Source organism: Musa acuminata, chromosome BXJ1-11 (genome assembly GCF_036884655.1).
Source record: "Musa acuminata AAA Group cultivar baxijiao chromosome BXJ1-11, Cavendish_Baxijiao_AAA, whole genome shotgun sequence".
NCBI classification, from domain to species: Eukaryota; Viridiplantae; Streptophyta; class Magnoliopsida; order Zingiberales; family Musaceae; genus Musa; species Musa acuminata.
The window spans coordinates 26,907,189-26,925,363 of NC_088337.1; the positions used below are offsets into that span (position 1 = coordinate 26,907,189).

At 40.5% G+C, this 18,175-nt stretch overlaps 1 protein-coding gene across 1 annotated transcript; it reads left to right on the forward strand.

Annotated features, from left to right (window-relative positions):
• The first annotated feature begins 9,971 nt into the window (after positions 1-9,971).
• On the forward strand, positions 9,972-17,383 carry LOC135597423 (3-ketoacyl-CoA thiolase 2, peroxisomal-like). Its single transcript, XM_065090348.1, has 14 exons — positions 9,972-10,194; positions 10,364-10,437; positions 11,680-11,764; positions 11,920-12,046; positions 12,135-12,233; positions 12,315-12,382; positions 12,512-12,619; positions 12,713-12,790; positions 13,139-13,271; positions 13,355-13,451; positions 14,975-15,098; positions 15,177-15,285; positions 16,791-16,874; positions 16,961-17,383. Exons 1-14 carry the CDS (start codon positions 9,991-9,993, stop codon positions 17,047-17,049), a joined length of 1,479 nt encoding a protein of 492 aa, XP_064946420.1. The 5' UTR covers positions 9,972-9,990; the 3' UTR covers positions 17,050-17,383.
• Positions 17,384-18,175: the final 792 nt, after the last annotated feature.

An 18,175-nucleotide genomic window follows, 5' to 3' on the forward strand; every position in this document is an offset into this window, starting at 1 on the left:
ACTATCGTTCAACTCAGTGGACTCTCTTCGGGCACAGTTACACTCAGTCAATCAACACTTATATGAGGTTCAATGAGAGTTTCATAAGTCCAAAGAAGAGCTTGGCGAGACCTCTTCATGAGGGTAGCCCTTCACATTGGAGATTCAGACAAGCTCGTCCCTCCTAGCTTTCGCCTCCCTATGCTCGTAGCCTATGACGGTGGCTTCGACCCTGACGAAGCATGTCGTTGCTTTTTAAGCCCGTTTTTCAAGCCCAGATGGCCCTATACGACACATCGGATGCCCTCATGTGTAAGGTGTTCCCCACCTCGCTTCGTGGCTCGACTCGTATGTGGTACAGTCGCCTTAGACCAACCTCGATCACCTCCTTCGACCAGTTGGCCAAAGAGTTCAAGCTCAACTTCTTGGCCAGTGTGCGATCGAAATCATCTGCAGCTCTGCTCCTCGGTCTCAGCCAAAAGGATGATTTCTTATTTCGTGACTCGTTTTACTACCGAAATCTGGGGGTTACTCGATGCTCATCCCTCTTTGATAATGTAAGAGTTCTTAATGGGACTTCGGCCTTCCGGATTTTGGTCGTTGGTCGAGCGACCGTCGATGACTATTTCTAAAATGCTTCAATGTACTAATCAATACGTAGCTGCCGAGACATTGATGGCGGGAAAGCACAAGGAGCATAAGAGGTCGCAAGTGGAACCGCCCTGGGGCAAGCCTTGGTATTGCCAAGGAGGATCGATCGGCCCGATGCATCTCTCTCGAGGCCCCCTCTCCGGCGTCTAAATTCCTCTAGGATGGAGATATTCCTACATATTAGGGAGAAGAGACTCTTGAAGGCCCCACGTGAGCTTAGAGATTGCTCAAAGTACTGTCGGTTTTATCGCAACTATAATCATGACACCGAGGAGTGTCGCGACTTGAAGAACCAGATTGAAGAGCTCATACGTCGGGGACACCTTGGTCACTATGTTAGAAGACCAGGCGAATTATCGCCACGCCCTTCGGGGTCCAGTAGAGAAGTAGATTGATGTGATCAGCAGCGGCCCAACATCAGGTGGGGATCGCATGGCGGGGTGAAAGGCTTACGACTAAGCAGTTGTTGAAAAATGATCGAGGCAACCGCAAGTGCCGGAGATCACCTTCCCGACAGGGGAAATTGAGTACCATGAGCATGACGATGCATTGGTCGGCTCAGCTAGAATCGCCTATGCTCGAGTTAAAAGGATCATAGTGGACATCGGGAGCTCCGTCGATGTTTTTTACTTCGACGCCTTCCGGAAGCTTGGCTTGACCAAGGTTGGCCTCACCCCAATGCAATCAGTGCTTATCGGATTTATAAGTGATTCCATTTCATCCCTCGACACCACCATCCTACCAGTCACCCTGGGAGAGGAGCCAAAGACCAAGACGGTCATAGTGACCTTCATGGTGGTGGAACTCTCCTCGGCGTACAATGCCATCCTGGGCCGACCAACCCTTAACAAGCTTAGGGCTGTCATCTCTACGTACCATCGGGCAATAAAGTTTCCAACCCGACCTGGGATCGGGGAAGCAAGGAGTGACCCTCAGGAATCCCAATAATATTACCTAGCGATCGTCACATTGCTCAAGAAGTCGACTAAAGGAGCACTTGGCCCGTCTACCCTGACTCGCCACGGTCTCCTTGGGGGAACCACTCAGCCTCCACCTTGCGGCTTCCGAGCATGCTGTCAATTCTGTCTTAACTCGGGATGACTCTGGGGTGCAACAACTGATCTACTACTTGAGACGCATCCTCAGCAGACCTGAGGTGCGATATCAACTGGTGGAGAGACTGACTTTAGCACTCATTTAGACAGCCAGGAAGCTACGACCTTACTTCCAAGCCCACCCGATCAAAGTAGTGATCGACCAACCACTGTGACAGATCTTATCCAAATTCGACGTGTCCGAATGAATGCTCAAGTGGTCAGTCGAGCTCGGGGAACTCGACATACATTATGTGCCGAGAACGACCATCAAGGCTTAGGCGGTCGACTTCATCTTGGAATTGACTCCCCTCGAAAGCAGTAACATCAAGCGTACCGAGCAACGGTAGAGCTTGCACGTCGACGGCTCGGCAAACACAAAAAGGGGTGGGGCCGACCTCGTCCTAAAAAGGCCCGACGGTTGGTCATTCAATCACGCACTCCGCTTCGGGTTCAAGCCCACTAACAATGAAGCCAAATACTAAGCACTCCTATTCGGGCTTAAACTAGCCCTCGAGCTCCAAGTCTAAGACATCGAGGTTTTCATCGTCTCCCAACTGGTTGTCGGCCACATCAATGGAGATTATGAGGCTCAAGACGTTACCATTTCAAAATACCTATCTAAGGCAAAGAAACTCGCTAGCTGCTTCCAACGCTTCGACATAACAAGGCCGCCACGGGCGCAGAACGCCCAAGTCGATGCCTTGGCAAAACTTGCCTCGGGTGATAGCATCGAATTGCCTCCGGAAGTCGAGCAGCTTCCCTACCGAACCATGGTGGCCAAAGAGGTGGCCACGACCGGTACAACCCCGACTTGGGTGGAAGAGATCCTCCGCTACAAAAGAGATGGGACACTGCCAGCCAACAAGGCGGCCTCCCAATGACTCCGATGTAGATAGGTGTGGTATTGCGAGACGAACAGACGGCTATATCGGAGGTCGTTCACCCAACCGCTCCTGCACTGCTTGAATCCCATGGAGGCCTAGACGGATTTAGTCGAGGTGAACGAAGGGATCTACGGGGAGCACATTGGCGGTCAGACGTTAGCCTTCAAAATCCTCCGACAAGGATATTACTGGCCAACCATGCGTCGAGATGCTGCGGCATACGTACATCGATGCTAGCAGTGTCAGAAGCATCCCCGAGCACATCATCAACCTGCAATTTCGCTAACCGCCCTAGACAGCACATGACCCTTTGCGTAATGGGGGATGAACCTCCTTGGCCCATTCTCATCGACCTCGGGGCAGCAAAAATTCCTCATCATCGGAGTGGATTACTTCACCAAATGGGTGGAGGCCGAGCTACTAGCATCTATCACCGAGAAGCAAGTAGAAGGGTTTATATGGAAGAACATTATTACTTGCTTCGGCATCCCTAAAGCCATCATCACTAACAACGACACACAATTCAACAATTGAAGGTTCAAAAGATTCTGCTCGGGCTATGGTATACAACTGAGGTTTAGCTCGGTAGCTCACCCCCAAACTAATGGCCTAGCCGAGATAACCAACCGGGCGATATTGGAAGGCCTGAAGAGAAGAGTCACGGGAGCTTAGAGCACCTGAGTTGATGAATTCCCAAGCATATTGTGGGCCTCCCGAACTATTAGTCATAGGTGCCCAACAAGCCAATCACGTGAGTGATGGCACGTGTGACTTGATACGGAATCTTTTTGCTTATTATATTTTGGCATTTATCACTTTATATTGACTATTGCATATATGCATGTATATATTGTGTTGTCCATGGATCTGTGCAATGAAAATCAGATCGTGATGAGAACATGATAATGAGACCGATTTGTCTTTAAACACAAATCCTAAATAATCCCGATCATAGGTTACTCGAGAGGGACATCGAGATAACCGGACAGACTGGTGTGCTGTATACCCGTCCATATGATGGATGCAGCTGGTCCCATAGCTACTCGTGTGGGGATACTAGGGATACAGTACAATGCTTATTGGAGAATGAGTTCACTGCTTGTTCCGCTTACGGAATGCTGGATGGTTGATGATACCTTATTGTCAGATAGCGATTCTGTAGTCTTAGTGGTGTATCTAGTCCTTAGACTTGAGAAACTAAGGATGTCCTGTATGAGTGCTTTATTTTTTGATACCAGACTTATATGTTTGAATGTCCCAGATTTAGTATAGTCGTCATCGGGAGTGGTAGTAAACCTTATGAGGGCTATTGAGTGTCGATAGAGGATCATTCACTCTCGGTGTCATGAGAGGAATATCTCATGTGTTTTTGCTCAGACAAATCCCTAACTAGGGTCATTCAGTTTGAGAGAGAAAGAATTCTCCGGGAGAATCTGATTAGAGTGAGACACGAGTAGAAACCATATGGGTCTGACAGCACCATGTCAAATATACGATCTCTGAGATATTAGATGGATGAGGGATTATAGGTACACGGTAAATGAGGACAGACAGGTCCAATGGATTGGATTCCCCTATATCGTCTGGGGACTGCGGCGTAGTGGCCTAGTAAATCCGCAATCGATGAGTCAAGTGAATTATTATGGAGATAATAATTCACTAAGCCAGAAGGAGTTTTGACATGTATGACTCAAGACTAGCTCGATATTGAGCCTAGAGGGTCACACACATATGGTAGGCATTGCGATGAGTGGAGGTTCGGATATGAGATATCCGTCGGAGCCTCTATCTTATTGGATATCCAATAAGCCCCTGAATTATTGAATCTCATGGACGAGATCCAATAAGAGCCCATGAGAGATTATTGGACAGAGATCCACTAATCTAAGAGGCTTGAGTGGTTGGATGAAGATCTAATACCCAATAGGGGAGGATCTATTAGGGTTAAGTTGATATGAGACCTCTATAAATAGGAGGGATTCAATGATTAATAGGTTAAAGCTTTTGCTTGCCTCTATATCAAGGATGTCCTGTATGAGTGCTCTATTTTTTGATACAATACTTATAGGTTTGGATGTCTCAAATATAGTGCAATCGATCATCAAGAGTGGTAGTCAACTTTACGAGGGCTATTAAGTGTCGATAGAGGATCATCCACTCTCGATATCATGAGAAGAATATCCCATGTGTTTTTGCTCATACAAATCCCGGGCCAGGATTATTCGGATTAAGAGAAAAAGAGTTCTCCGGGTGAATCCGATTAGAGTGAGACTCGAGTAGAAACCGTATGGGTCTGACAGCACCATGCCCAATATACGATCTTTGGGATATTAGATGGATGAGGGACTATAGGTACACAATAACTGAGAACAGACAGGTCAAATGGATTGGATTCCCCTGTATTGTTTGGGGATTGCGGCGTAGTGGCCTGGTACATCCGTAGTCGATGAGTCGAGTGAATTATTATGGAGATAATAATTGACTAAGCCAGAATGAGTTCTGATAGGTATGACTCACGACCAGCTCGATATTGGGTCTAGAGGGTCACACACATATGGTAGGCATTGCGATGAGTAGAGGTTTGGATATGAGATATCCGCCGGAGTCTCTATCTTATTGGATATCCAATAAGCCCTTGAACTATTAGATCTCATGGACGAGATCTAATAAGAGCCCATGAGAGATTATTGGATAGAGATCCACTAATCTAAGAGGCTTGGGTAGTTGGATAAAGATCTAATACGCAATATGGGAGAATCTATTAGGGTTAAGTTGACAAGGGACCTCTATAAATATGAGGGATTCAGTGGTTCATAGGCTAGAGCTTTTGCTTGCCTCTCCTATTCTCCTCCCCCTCTCCACCTCAGAGTAGGAATGGAGTTTTGAGGAGCATTGTCGCAACCCTGCTATGTGGATCACCGCTAGAGAGGAGGGCGCTTGACCTCCTTCACCCTCTCCTAGAGATCTGCAGGGAAACAAGGATATACAATCTCCATAGGTAACATAATCTATTCTATATGCAGTTTTAAGTTTTGCGGATTTTTACGCACCAATCTTCGCACGACGACGAACATCTCTTTGAGAATAGGGGATTTTGTTTTCTGTTCTTCCGCTACACATGTGATGTCGCCCCCAAAGATTTCCCAACACGAACAACACCAAAGACTACCACAGAAGAATCACCTTTCAGATTGACGTTCGGTATCGAGGCGGTGCATCCACCTGAGGTAGTATTTCCGACACCCCGGGTTGAAAACTTCAATGATGTCACATCAAAAAATGAGCTCCGAGCCAGTCTCGATCTCATCAAAGAACGAAGAGCCGACACACGCCTCCAAGCCCTCTCTTATAGAAGAGTCAGCGCAAGGCTTTACAACCGAAGGGTGCAAGGCCAATAAAGCTCGGCGACTTAGTCCTACGGAAGGCCAACGTCAGCGACCTGACTCACTCCCGAGGCAAGCTGGCTCCGAGTTGGGAAGGCCCTTATTGGGTAGCAGCGGTAGTTCGGGATGGTACTTATTGCTTAGCGACACGGGAAGGACGACAATTGTCGAGGACACAACACATATCAAATTTGAAGAAGTTCTATGTTTGAAAAGTCTGTTGAGTAAAAGCCCTGTCGTCAAAGAGAAGAGGAAAAAACATGCACCTCGCAAGATTGGGAAAAAGAGTTTCATTGATAAAGAAATATTACATTACCCGACTGGTCGTGGCATACAAGATAAAATAGCACCAAATTGGCCATGAAAAGGAAAAAGACAAGGGGGACACAGCCTAAGCCTCGGGAAGATTTGTGCTGTCGTCAAAAGGGACTTCGTCGGGCATCTCCACGCTGTTGTCTTCAGGTAGGCAGGAGAAGGGATCTTCATCAACTGAAGGTTAGGAAACTAAGCTTGAAACCGAAACACGACGACTCGATATCTGTATTCATATGTGACTTGCCTCGACCTTTACAGCCCGAGCTGAAACCCGCGAGACTCCTTGTATTCTTCTATGAGATTTTTGTTCTTTGCAAGAGCGGCTTGGGTTTCCTCCATGAGAGCCTCCTCGGCCTTCTTTGTCGACGCTCGAGCCGCCTCCAGGCTATGAGACATGTCCAACAGTTCACCTTCCATTGAGTGAACCCGCCCGCCTGACTCCTTCAATTGCTCCTGGAGACCTGCCTGCTGTTGCCTGACATTCTCAACTTCCAACATCAACCGTGCAACCGCCCCCTCCAGGTCGATCGCCCGCTACTCAGCCACTGCAACAGCCTCCAGCACCACCCCTGCTTTCAGTTCTTCGATTTGGCCACGGAGCTCGACAGTCTGATCGCCCAGGCTGTTGATTATCTGACCAGTGTCATGCACTCGGTCTACGAGCGCCATATAATAGTGTTGGTTATGCGCAAAGTTCCCTGGTCGGTCCGAGTCCCCCATAGACGGTGTAGCGGGATGACGAGGATGAGGAGCTGAAGAGGCATGGGGCATCCCCCTCAGTTGCTTGAGGTTCACCATATCTGCTCTGGAAATCAAAGAGTTGTTAGTAACGTCAAATGACTACAAAGCGGCTAGTAAAAGGGGATTGGCCCGAGCCGTACCCTGGGGTGCCAGACTAAGACAGACCTCGACCAACTACTCCTCGGTCATCTCCCTAACAACCCGAGAGGTAGAGAGAATCTCCTTCAAGCACCCAAGCTGCTCGCACTCGTTGTTAGACAACTTGGGGAAGCTATTATTGATCACCCAAGCATATCATTAGAGGCTAAACCCCACCCTCCACTACAACTACCAAAAAAGTAATGACTTTTTCACTCTTTATTATCAGAAGGCTCCCCTCTCACCCTAAACCACCGTGGGATGATAGAAAATAGCCGCTCGACCCTTTGGAAAGATAGAAGCAGGACATAAAAAGGGATCAGGTCGAAGTAATAGCTGCTCTATGACATTCTTCGAGGAAAGCCACCATATACCTCCATGAGTTCGGGGCCATATGAAATGGTGAGATCTGCCACTAGGAGAAGCAAGCCTCGATCACCGGGTGTAAAGGGAACCTGAGCCTAGCCTCAAGGGCATCAAGAGTTAGACCAAACCCATCCGGGAACAGGTCATAGGCCCATTATCCGGACCGAGGGGTGTGTAGCTCATATTCATTCGGGATATTCTAACGATCCCTGACGCGGTTGAGCAATGCCGTAGTCATGACGGAATCAAAGTTGTGCAGGGATTTCATGACTTCCAGGGCTCGAGTGGTCTTCTCACTCACAGGAGATGCCCCACCCGACGACGGGTCACTACTCGAGATCGACGCTACAACCTCGGATCCCGACCTACCGGATGACAAAGAAGAGAAAGAGGAAGAAGAGGAAGAGGAGGAAGGGGACATCTTGACTGACCTGATATATATGTATATGTATATGTATATGTATATGTATATATACATGTATATATATACATACATACATGTATGTATGTATATATATATAAACAAGACGACGTCGCGTCACCTCAATGATGTTGCTGCTCGTGGGAGAAGGAAAAGGCGATGTCGTCGAGGCGATACGATGTCATCTTTTATAAAAAAATATAAATATATATAATCTTATATATACATGTATATGTATATATGTGTATATGTATATGTATATGTATATATATTTATGTATATATTTATATGTATATACATATGTATATACATGAGAGACAATCATAGTGTGCAGTTATAATCAAGATATGTAATTTTGAATAATATCATCTGGTACGAACGGTATGGACCGTTCGTTACTGGCCGAAACGTAATATATATATGTATGTATATATATATATATATATTTATATGTATATATATATATATGTATATGTATATGTATATATATATATAATTTATATAAATATTTTTATAAAAGATGACATCGTGTCGTATTTTTTGACGACGTCGTCGAGACGACGCAACGTCACCTTTTATATGAATATTTATATATAAACGAGACGACGTCACGTCGCGTCGCCTCAACGATGTCGCCCCACATGGGAGAAGGAAAAGACGATGTCGTCGAAGTGATGTGATATCGTCTTTTATAAAAAAATATAAAAATATATATATATATATATCGAACGATATACCACTCGATATATACACTATCATACTATATCGAGCGAACGTCGAAACTTCGGTATGGTACGATATTTTAATTTTTTATTACAATATCATACGGTATTATTGTATTTCGAAACTCTGCAATTGAGTTAGATATCTCTTTCAATAAAATTGGCGTTTTTATGAAGAGGATGCCATTTAGGCTTAAGATTTGAACTGCTTGATAGCAGGTGCAATCTCGTTACCACGAATAGGCATAGCCTTCGATTTGTTGTGGGTGGCATCGTGCGTTATGACAGTCACACTACACCGCTGTTGACAATTATTCTCTGGCCAATGATTCGAATGGCATCTCGAAACACTGAATCGTTGAATGATTCGGTGGATCAATATCATTAGTCGAGCTGATGAATCAATTCGTTAGATAATGTACTTAATATATCAAGAAAATAATTATTACACATCATATTAAGAATATAAATATATATAGTAACTTTCTTTCTCTTTTTTGCTTATAATAAACATTCATATAGTTCAAATAGTCTAATTATAATAAAATAGATCGGTGAGGTTGATTTTGTTTTTTTATTAGGCTGATCAATCTTAATCTGGATTCGTATTTATTCGACTAAACTCATAACTCTTAAAGAGTCTAAGATTCGTATGCTTGATTAAGATTATGACTCTATGCTTATATTTTTGTCTGGATTGTGACTCCTAATTTATGTAATCAACATACATTCGGATTACATGGAAAAGTCCCATAATACTAATATCTTTAATTCTAAATACGAATTAATAATAATAATTGCATGAGTTCAGTGGTGAGGACAAGTTTTGGCAATTATTAGTATCGGATTGTGTTCAAAATAAAAGCATAACATTCGAATAATGCAAAAAATAAACAATAAATAATGAAACAGAATAATACAAAAGAAATCAGAATTAACCTAATCTGGTTATGATTCCGACAAAGATCTTATTTCGGCTGTGTGGAAATAAGATCTGTTTGTAGATACCATACGAGTGTCCTGAAATTGAGATCGAATCGATCCATCAGACCAAGAAAAAAAATAGGAATAATATCTTAATATCTGATTTCATTATTATTTTATTCATCATCATATATATATATATATATATATATATAAATATATATTGTGAAAATGTTGAATTTACCAATCGGATCACCAGATGAGTTGAACGCTGGTACAGTTAGTGGACCCATCGATCCGCTAAGTACGGTGAGAAGGACTCGTGTATGAACGCTGGTCGTATTTGGAAGCGCATTATGTGACTTCCCCATGCAAGGGTGGCCTGCTTTGCTCTGCTTCTCCCTCCTTAAAGCTTGCGCCCTCCCTTCTCCGCCATCCCCAACATCAAAAATCACGCACACAAACAGAGAGAGAGAGAGAGAGAGAGAGAGAATGGAGAAGGCGATCGAGAGACAGAGGGTTCTCCTCCACCACCTCCGACCTTCGCCTTCCGCCGATCCCCCCAGCATCTCGGTACCTTCTTCTAATCCTCCGTTGATCTGCTTGGGTCGAGGCAAATTAGGGTTTAGATGCTCGGATCCGTTCCGATCTCCGCTCTTTTGGTGCTTTTGTGCGCGCGAGCGGGGGTTCGGTGCGTCTTATGTGGGCTTTTTCTTGTTTGTTTGTGTCTTTTTCTTGACAGACCGCCGTCTGTTCTGCCAGTGGGAGCGCGAAGGATCGGAGTTCTTGCTTCGGCGATGATGTCGTTATCGTGGCGTGAGTCCTCCTATCCGTTCTCTGCATTTCTGGCTTTCTGTTTCATCTGTTATGTGCCGTTGTTTGAAAGAGGGAGAAAATGAAGGTGTGTGTGTTTTGGCTGGTTTTCTCATGTGTGACGTCGGGAAGCTCGTTGAGTTAAGAACAGTGAATAGTTAACTCGATGGTTTTGTTAACGGATTTCTATCTTCATGAATTTCTTCTCCACCTTTCATCTCGGAAACCCCTCTTCTTAGGGGTTCCCGCACCTTCGTCTTGGTAGGGCTCCTTGCGCTAAATGATATCCCTTGGTTGATTCTGTAGTAATTGTAGATTTATTTTTTTATGCCATTCCGTTTCTAAATTAAAGTATAATTTTGAAAAAAAAATCAACAATAGTTATGATTTTGAAGCGATAATGCCACTGAATTGACATGCAGCACCAAAACGTATAAGGATTAGCTATTGGAAAAGATGCAAAATCCACGACTTTCTTGCATATTAAACATGAGTCATGCAACAAAGAATTATTTTAGCTACATGATGAGATGAGTTTCCATTTCTTGCATATTATGTTTCTTTGGTTCTAAAAACAAGTGTCAGGGCACCTCTGTGGACCTCCTTTTGCAGGATAATATGTGCAAGTTGACTGTTTGCATGTTATGTATGTTGGGCCAATAACCTGACGATTTGTATGGGGTAAATATGTGCAAGATGAGGATTTTGTATGGATTAAGGCCTGTAGAAACAAAACTGTACGTGGGCATGTCCGGTGAATGGTGGTAACAAGAAAACCTTCTCCAAGGATTTCAAGATTTTTCCTCCTTTAATCTCAAAAGTACCTAGGGGAATACTTCTGCATTTTCTTTCTTCTCTTATGTCCCCATGAATGGTTGAGATAGGATGGTCATGCCACTTTGATTGAGATTTATGAATCTTGAAAACTTTGACTGGTGCACACCAAGAAATCAGGAATTCAGAGATTTAAGATTGGTTTATCCTAATGCAGTTCTGTGTTGACTGTTGATAGATTTTCATCAACCATATTTCCCAGCAAATAAAAAATTTTCTCTGGCAAGGGAAGCAGAGTCAATCTGTCAATCAAGAAATTGGAATGGTTCTAGCATTCTACCACTAGCTGTCTTTAAAATTCAACTCTCACATCCTATTGTATGGCTTTGGAGGTTTTTGGTATTCTTTTGTGTTGGATCTCTAGTAATTGTCGCCTGTAGCTTAATCTCTTATATTTGTTGTGTAAGATAGTGCTTGTCGAACTGCTCTTTGCAAGGCCAGAAAAGGGGGATTTAAGGATACATATCCTGATGACCTGCTAGCTCCTGTTCTTAAGGTTAATTCTTTTTTGCTTTGTTCTTTTCCTTCACATAGAAATTTCTGTATGGAATAAATTAAAAAAAGATAAAAGATAAAATGCCTTCTCTTGGAGCTTTTTATTAATTTGGTTATGGCTTATATTTATGGGAGCTTCCACATTTTGTTCTATAGGCATTGTTGGATAAGACTCGGTTGAACCCAAGTGAAGTTGGTGATATTATTGTTGGCACAGTCTTGGCACCCGGATCTCAAAGGGCAATTGAGTGCAGGATGGGAGCATTTTATGCTGGATTTCCTGGTTGGTTGACTTCCCTTGACTTTGCAACGGTCATAGCTTATTCATTTTTTTCTTCTTTTACATTTTGTTTTTTTTTCATGAATAACAGATACGGTTCCACTCAGAACTGTAAACAGACAATGTTCTTCTGGTCTTCAGGCTGTTGCTGATATTGCAGCTGCTATAAAAGCTGGTTTTTATGATTTTGGTATGGTTTTCTGTGGGTTGACTGGTTCTGTAAATTTCTGGCTGATCCTCTGGCTATATTAGGTCTTTCTTACTTATGCAGGCATTGGTGCTGGGGTGGAATCAATGACTGTAGATCCAGTCAGATGGGATTGGCCTGCTAATCCCAATGTATAACTTATGTTATATTGTCAATTGAAATTTTCTTGCTGTAGTGCTGCAGTTATAGTTTCATAGTTAATTTGAATGTAAAAAATCCTAAGATCCTTTTGCATCAAAAATCTACTTTATATTCCTCAGGCTCAGTTATTTGCACAAGCCCGAGACTGTTTACTTCCAATGGGCATTACATCTGAGAATGTGGCTGAACGTTATGGCATAACAAGACAGGAGCAAGATCAGGCTGCTGTGAGATTTGTGGCTATTGATTTTATCCCTAAAAGAGATTGCATTTGTAAATATTTTTTGTTCAAAATTTCTAATGCCTCTCATTTTGTTTAGGTTGAATCTCATAGGAAGGCAGCTGCAGCAGTAGCCGCTGGTAAATTTAAAGAAGAAATCATTCCTGTTGTTACAAAGGTACTTAAAGCATGAGAGACACCCTTTGTTTGTTATGGTTCTTACTTGTTTGTAGCAGTTCCAGAACTATACGGAATAAAAACCAGGAATATGAAATAAATAGCAATGATATTAAGGGAAATAATGGCCAACTGTTCAATGGGTTTCTTAACAACATGGTGATGCAATGATAACCATTAAACCCTTACCAGAGATATTAGGGACAAATTTTTTTGACAAGTTAAACAGAAACAAATCACTAGAAATCTTGATGTGCTCTTTCGTCTGCTGCAAACAATTTCTTTGTTGGGTTGTCTTTTGATGTTATTTCTCTTCAGAACTTTGATCCTGCGATATTACCTTTTGAAGGTTGTAGACCCCAAAACTGGAGAGCACAAGCAAGTGACAGTTTCTGCAGATGATGGAATTCGTCCAGATACATCAATTTCAGTTCTTTCAAAACTTAAACCGGCTTTCAAGAAGGATGGGACAACAACTGCTGGTGAGAAGCAAATAGTTTGTGAATTTTGGTTCCTTGGCTAAATCATTGATGATGCATATTGAAGTTCTTTTTCACTTGTGCAGGCAATTCTAGTCAGGTGACTGATGGTGCTGCAGCAGTCCTCCTCATGAGAAGGGATGCAGCAATGAAAAAGGGGCTCCCGGTACTTGGTGTATTCAGGTTGTTTATATATTGTTGCACACTGTTGAACTTTTAATATGCTTGGTTTTTTGTTTGTCTAAGTTGGTTAGTTACTTTACCATAGGGAAGGAAAAATACTAAATTCCCTGGGCTATATAAAGCTCTCAATTTATACTCATGATCTAGTGAACATGATATCTGAACGTCAGTCTTAATGATACCTATGCTATCTGTCTGATTCTGTGCATTTCAATTACCAACAGATATTATGACTGTCAGTTCAACACAATATGCGTGTGAAACTCACCATCAGCTGATGCCTTTTATGCTATTTTGTTGTTTATTTATTGGGTAGTTAGTAATAGATGAAATGTATTTTGTTTGGTCATATATGCAATATCTCCTTTGGAACATTATGAACATGTTATGCATATCTGTGGATGGATAGAAGGCAGCCTGCCAGATACCACAGAGGGTGAGGATTTACAAGTCCTCTTTCCATTGTTTTGTTTTATGAATCTATAAACATGAAACAAAATTATCATTATATATGCACTTAGTGAGATCTGAACACCTACTGCTACAATGGATAAAAGTAAATGCTATCATTCCACTACTTTTTGTTTCTTTTTTTCATTAGCTTGATAAATGGAGCCAAATATTTTTTACCACTCTTTTGCTGCTCGTAAATCATTTGAATTTCTTTTGAAAAGCTTCAAGCTCAACAATCCGACTATATACATGATTCAACATCCTCTTAATGGAGACTCCTGGGATCAATTATAAATTATTTTATCTGATTCCATTTCAATGATGCATAAGAGTAGCTATTCATTTAGAAGCTTAGAGCACATTCTATGTCTATACATGTCTAAGATTTTCTTTCCGCAGGTTTTATCTTGTCTTCTTAGGTTCACCAAATGGGTACAACCAGTTCATAAAATAATTGTTAGCAGTTATCATGGTGCACATATTTGTATTTTTATGTCTACTACAAATCTGACTTGGTATTCTAGAACGTCATAGTCACATCTTAAATACTATGGGTGCGTCTAGGGTCCTATTTCCTTTACTTTTATATTATTTTCTTAGGTGTACCTAATGGTTACAATCACTTCATAAAATGGATTTTAACAAATATCTTGGTGCATTTTATTTTCTTTTTTGAAAAGTTTTTTCATTTAATTTTAGGTACCCTTTTGTAGTTTAAGGAACTACGTATCGCTGGGCTACCTATACCATACAATGGTTCCTATTTGCTCATCAACTTATGCTTGCCCATGAAGCATCCATATAGTAGCTATTTGACATTAATTGCATTAAACTATTTTCATCTATGTTTTAACAACTTAATGGTTGATCTTATGAATTACAGAAAACATGGTAATTTTGAAATTAACTGTTTCACTAGCACCAACTAATTTCCTGTAAAATATCGCTTGCTTATTTGGACAGGAATATCTAATTTCATCATTCTGAACATGTGAATCATTATTCTTATTTTTTGAAGTACCCTACATCTGACCTAACCGTTTGGAATGGTGCAATTTTTGAATGAGCAGGAGTTTCGTTGCAGTTGGAGTGGAACCTAACGTAATGGGAATTGGTCCTGTGGCTGCAATTCCTGCTGCAGTGAAGGCTGCTGGTCTTCAGCTTGATGACATTGACCTTTTTGAGATAAATGAGGTAGTAGTCTAGGGCCAACATTTTCTGTTGAATCCTACAGCAAGGGATAAAGAGAACAAACATTTTTTCTTTTTCTAGGCTTTTGCTTCTCAATATGTTTATTGCTGCAAAAAGCTGAAGTTAGACCCTGCAAAAGTAAATGTCAATGGAGGTGCTATGGCTCTTGGTCATCCGTTGGGTTGCACAGGTATTTTTGCAACTGATAAACCCATATTGTCAGTAAAATTTATTTTTGTAAAAAAATTGATTACTCCTAGACATTGAAATTTTAAATTGATAGATAAGATCATTTAGGTTTTAACACTTCCCTTTATTTGTTGGCTAGTGGAAGGTTTAGTATATAACTATATATAACATGTGCAATTTGAATTAAATAAGGAGGAAACTCATGGGTTCTGCAGATAATAACACCTGGCATTCTACTCTGATGCCATGTTAAAATATTGACCAGTAAGCAAAAAATACAAGATGTTGATTATATCCATAATAAAATATGCCAACACATTGACTTTATTAGCAAGGGTAGAATTTATGCAATAGCCAAATGAAGATGTGTCTTGTTGAATGGAAAGCTTATGATCAACCAATGAAGCATTTTGTAGAATTAATTCTGCTGGACTTTTTGATATTTGTTTTTATCATCAAAGTATGTCAACTAAATATATAATCAAACATCAAATTTAATGAAATTGCTATTGAAAATCTGAAACAGTTTCTTCTTTGAACAAGGTTAAGGGTCAAATTGCATTTGTAACTTGTGTATGGATGACAAAGCAAATTTCTGTTACTCTCGTATTAGTTACCAATTTATATTACTTTCCCATTCGTGAAAAGATTTTGCTGCTGTTATTGGAGAAAGTTCTTTCCAAAGTCTAGATTATTTTATGAAAATTTCTAAAACTGCAAATGATCATCAATCATTTTCCTATACCTAATGTTCCATGTTTCTTGGATTTTTTTTTTTCGATTCATGGGTTATAACCTTATCTTTGTACTTTAAATTCATTCTGATTCTGTGTCTCCTGCACATTATCGGCTATTGAGACATTCTTTGTTACGGGCTATGAAATTTATTTAGCAGCTGAAGTTATGACTGAACCATGAGTTCCATGCCCATAATTGGGCTATTGATTCAGCACAGCATGATGAATCTGAATATTTTCTAGACTATGATCTTGCGCAAAATTATGCTTGTCTCTTACTGGTATTTGGATCAGCTCAATTTGAAATATTAAAGAAACCAAGTATTCTGATGGCAAATAAATTCAGTCCATGAATCTCATTTGGTAAATGTTCATTTAACGCATAATTAATTTCTACTATAAAATACAGATCCCATGACTCGGAAACAGAATACTACAGATAATTAGGTATTGCTTTTCCTACACTATCAGAGGAGATTGAAATCACATGTCCTCTAATTCGTTGACAGTAAATTTCGTAGGATATCCTATTGATCAGAAACTTAATTAAAATGGAATAGCTCTTTTTCCTTGGAATTCTAGTTTATTTTAATTATATGTTCTTGACTTGTTATGAGTGCTGAACATTGCTATCTCTGTAACGATACATAACATGTTCATTTTGTGGGAATTCTAGTTATTTTTAATTATATAAATTTGTTATGAAAGCTGAACATTTCTATCTCCAAAAAGATATATATAACCTGAAACCTTTCTTTCCTTGTTGTAGGTGCCCGATGTGTGAGTACTCTTCTATATGAAATGAAGCGAAGAGGCAAGGACTGCAGGTTTGGAGTCATTTCTATGTGCATAGGTGACACACTCGCATCACAGTTCATGTGCCCTTATCGACGTCTATTCTTGAAGCAATTCATCTCATCATTTCATGCTGTGTCGCAGGGTCGGGTATGGGGGCTGCGGCTGTTTTCGAGCGTGGAGATGGTGTGGATCAACTCAGCAATGCGAGGCAGGTCATCTCCAACAACTAGTTGTCCAAGGATGCATTCGCAATCCTGTGTTGCTTTATCTCATCGATGACCAACAATTATGCCAATAAGCTCATCTGAATCATACCCAAGCATCACTCGGAATTGCCTTGAGAATTAGAATGATTCTTGGATAATAAGCCAATTCGACAATGTTAATTTTGTCTTTGCAATGAGACTGAGTTCATGCTAGAACATTTATCTGTGCCACCTCAGATTGTCACTCATGTTTGGAATTTCTTTTCTAGTCCAGTTGTGTGTTGATTCGGTTATCTTTGGCCAAATTACAATCATTTTTTTGGTGTTAGCTATATAAAAGAAATATAGTACAAAACAATTGAAATTAGTTTTTGGATATTTATCTCCGGTCATATGCTGTGCTCTCAGTATGCTTAAAATTTGTATTTCTGTAGTTGACTTTACATATCATCCCTTGCTAATCTAGAAATATCATACTTGCCTCTTCGAACTTTTAATATATATATATATATATATATATATATATATATTTTTTCTTCAAATAATTAAATCCTTGATATATTCAATGTTCACATTTTGCATCCACCAATAAATTCAGATTAATCTGCCAACGAATTTATAAACGAAAATTTAAATATTTAATATATATATCATCGCTTTACTGTTATTTGAATTTTGTTTTTTGAACTTAAATTTAGCGGGCCAAATGGAAAGAAAGAAATAATTTATGAATTATATACATAAACGAATTTTTAAGAATATTAACATTTCAACGTCATCGTGTTGCCGGAGAAATGATGATGAACTATAATAATGTAAATATATGATCTTATCTCATCAATACCAACTTTATTTAATAGGGACACATGAGATAATTCATATGATGAGAGCTTATATACTAGAATTGATATGAGCCTTATACTAGGAGAAAGAATATACTAGGCGGAAAGGTATTTGCAAGTTTTAAAAACATATATAATAATGTCCTCCAAAATTTAATATATAAATCGATGAACAATAATTATCTTGAATCAAAGGACATATAATAATAATAATATTATTATTAAATTAATCAAAGTACCCTTTAATATTCTCATAGTGCCAATAAAAACAAGTACAAATATGATGGGTGCGCCGAGTCGTGGTCAGA

Excerpts from the sequence above, each read along its gene's own strand:
- LOC135597423 (XM_065090348.1), top strand. The coding sequence starts at position 9,991 with ATGCAAGGGTGGCCTGCTTTGCTCTGCTTCTCCCTCCTTAAAGCTTGC. Across the intron at positions 12,620-12,712 it reads AGGAGCAAGATCAGGCTGCT|GTTGAATCTCATAGGAAGGC; the intron begins GTGAGATTTGTG and ends CATTTTGTTTAG. Across the intron at positions 15,099-15,176 it reads ACCTTTTTGAGATAAATGAG|GCTTTTGCTTCTCAATATGT; the intron begins GTAGTAGTCTAG and ends TTCTTTTTCTAG.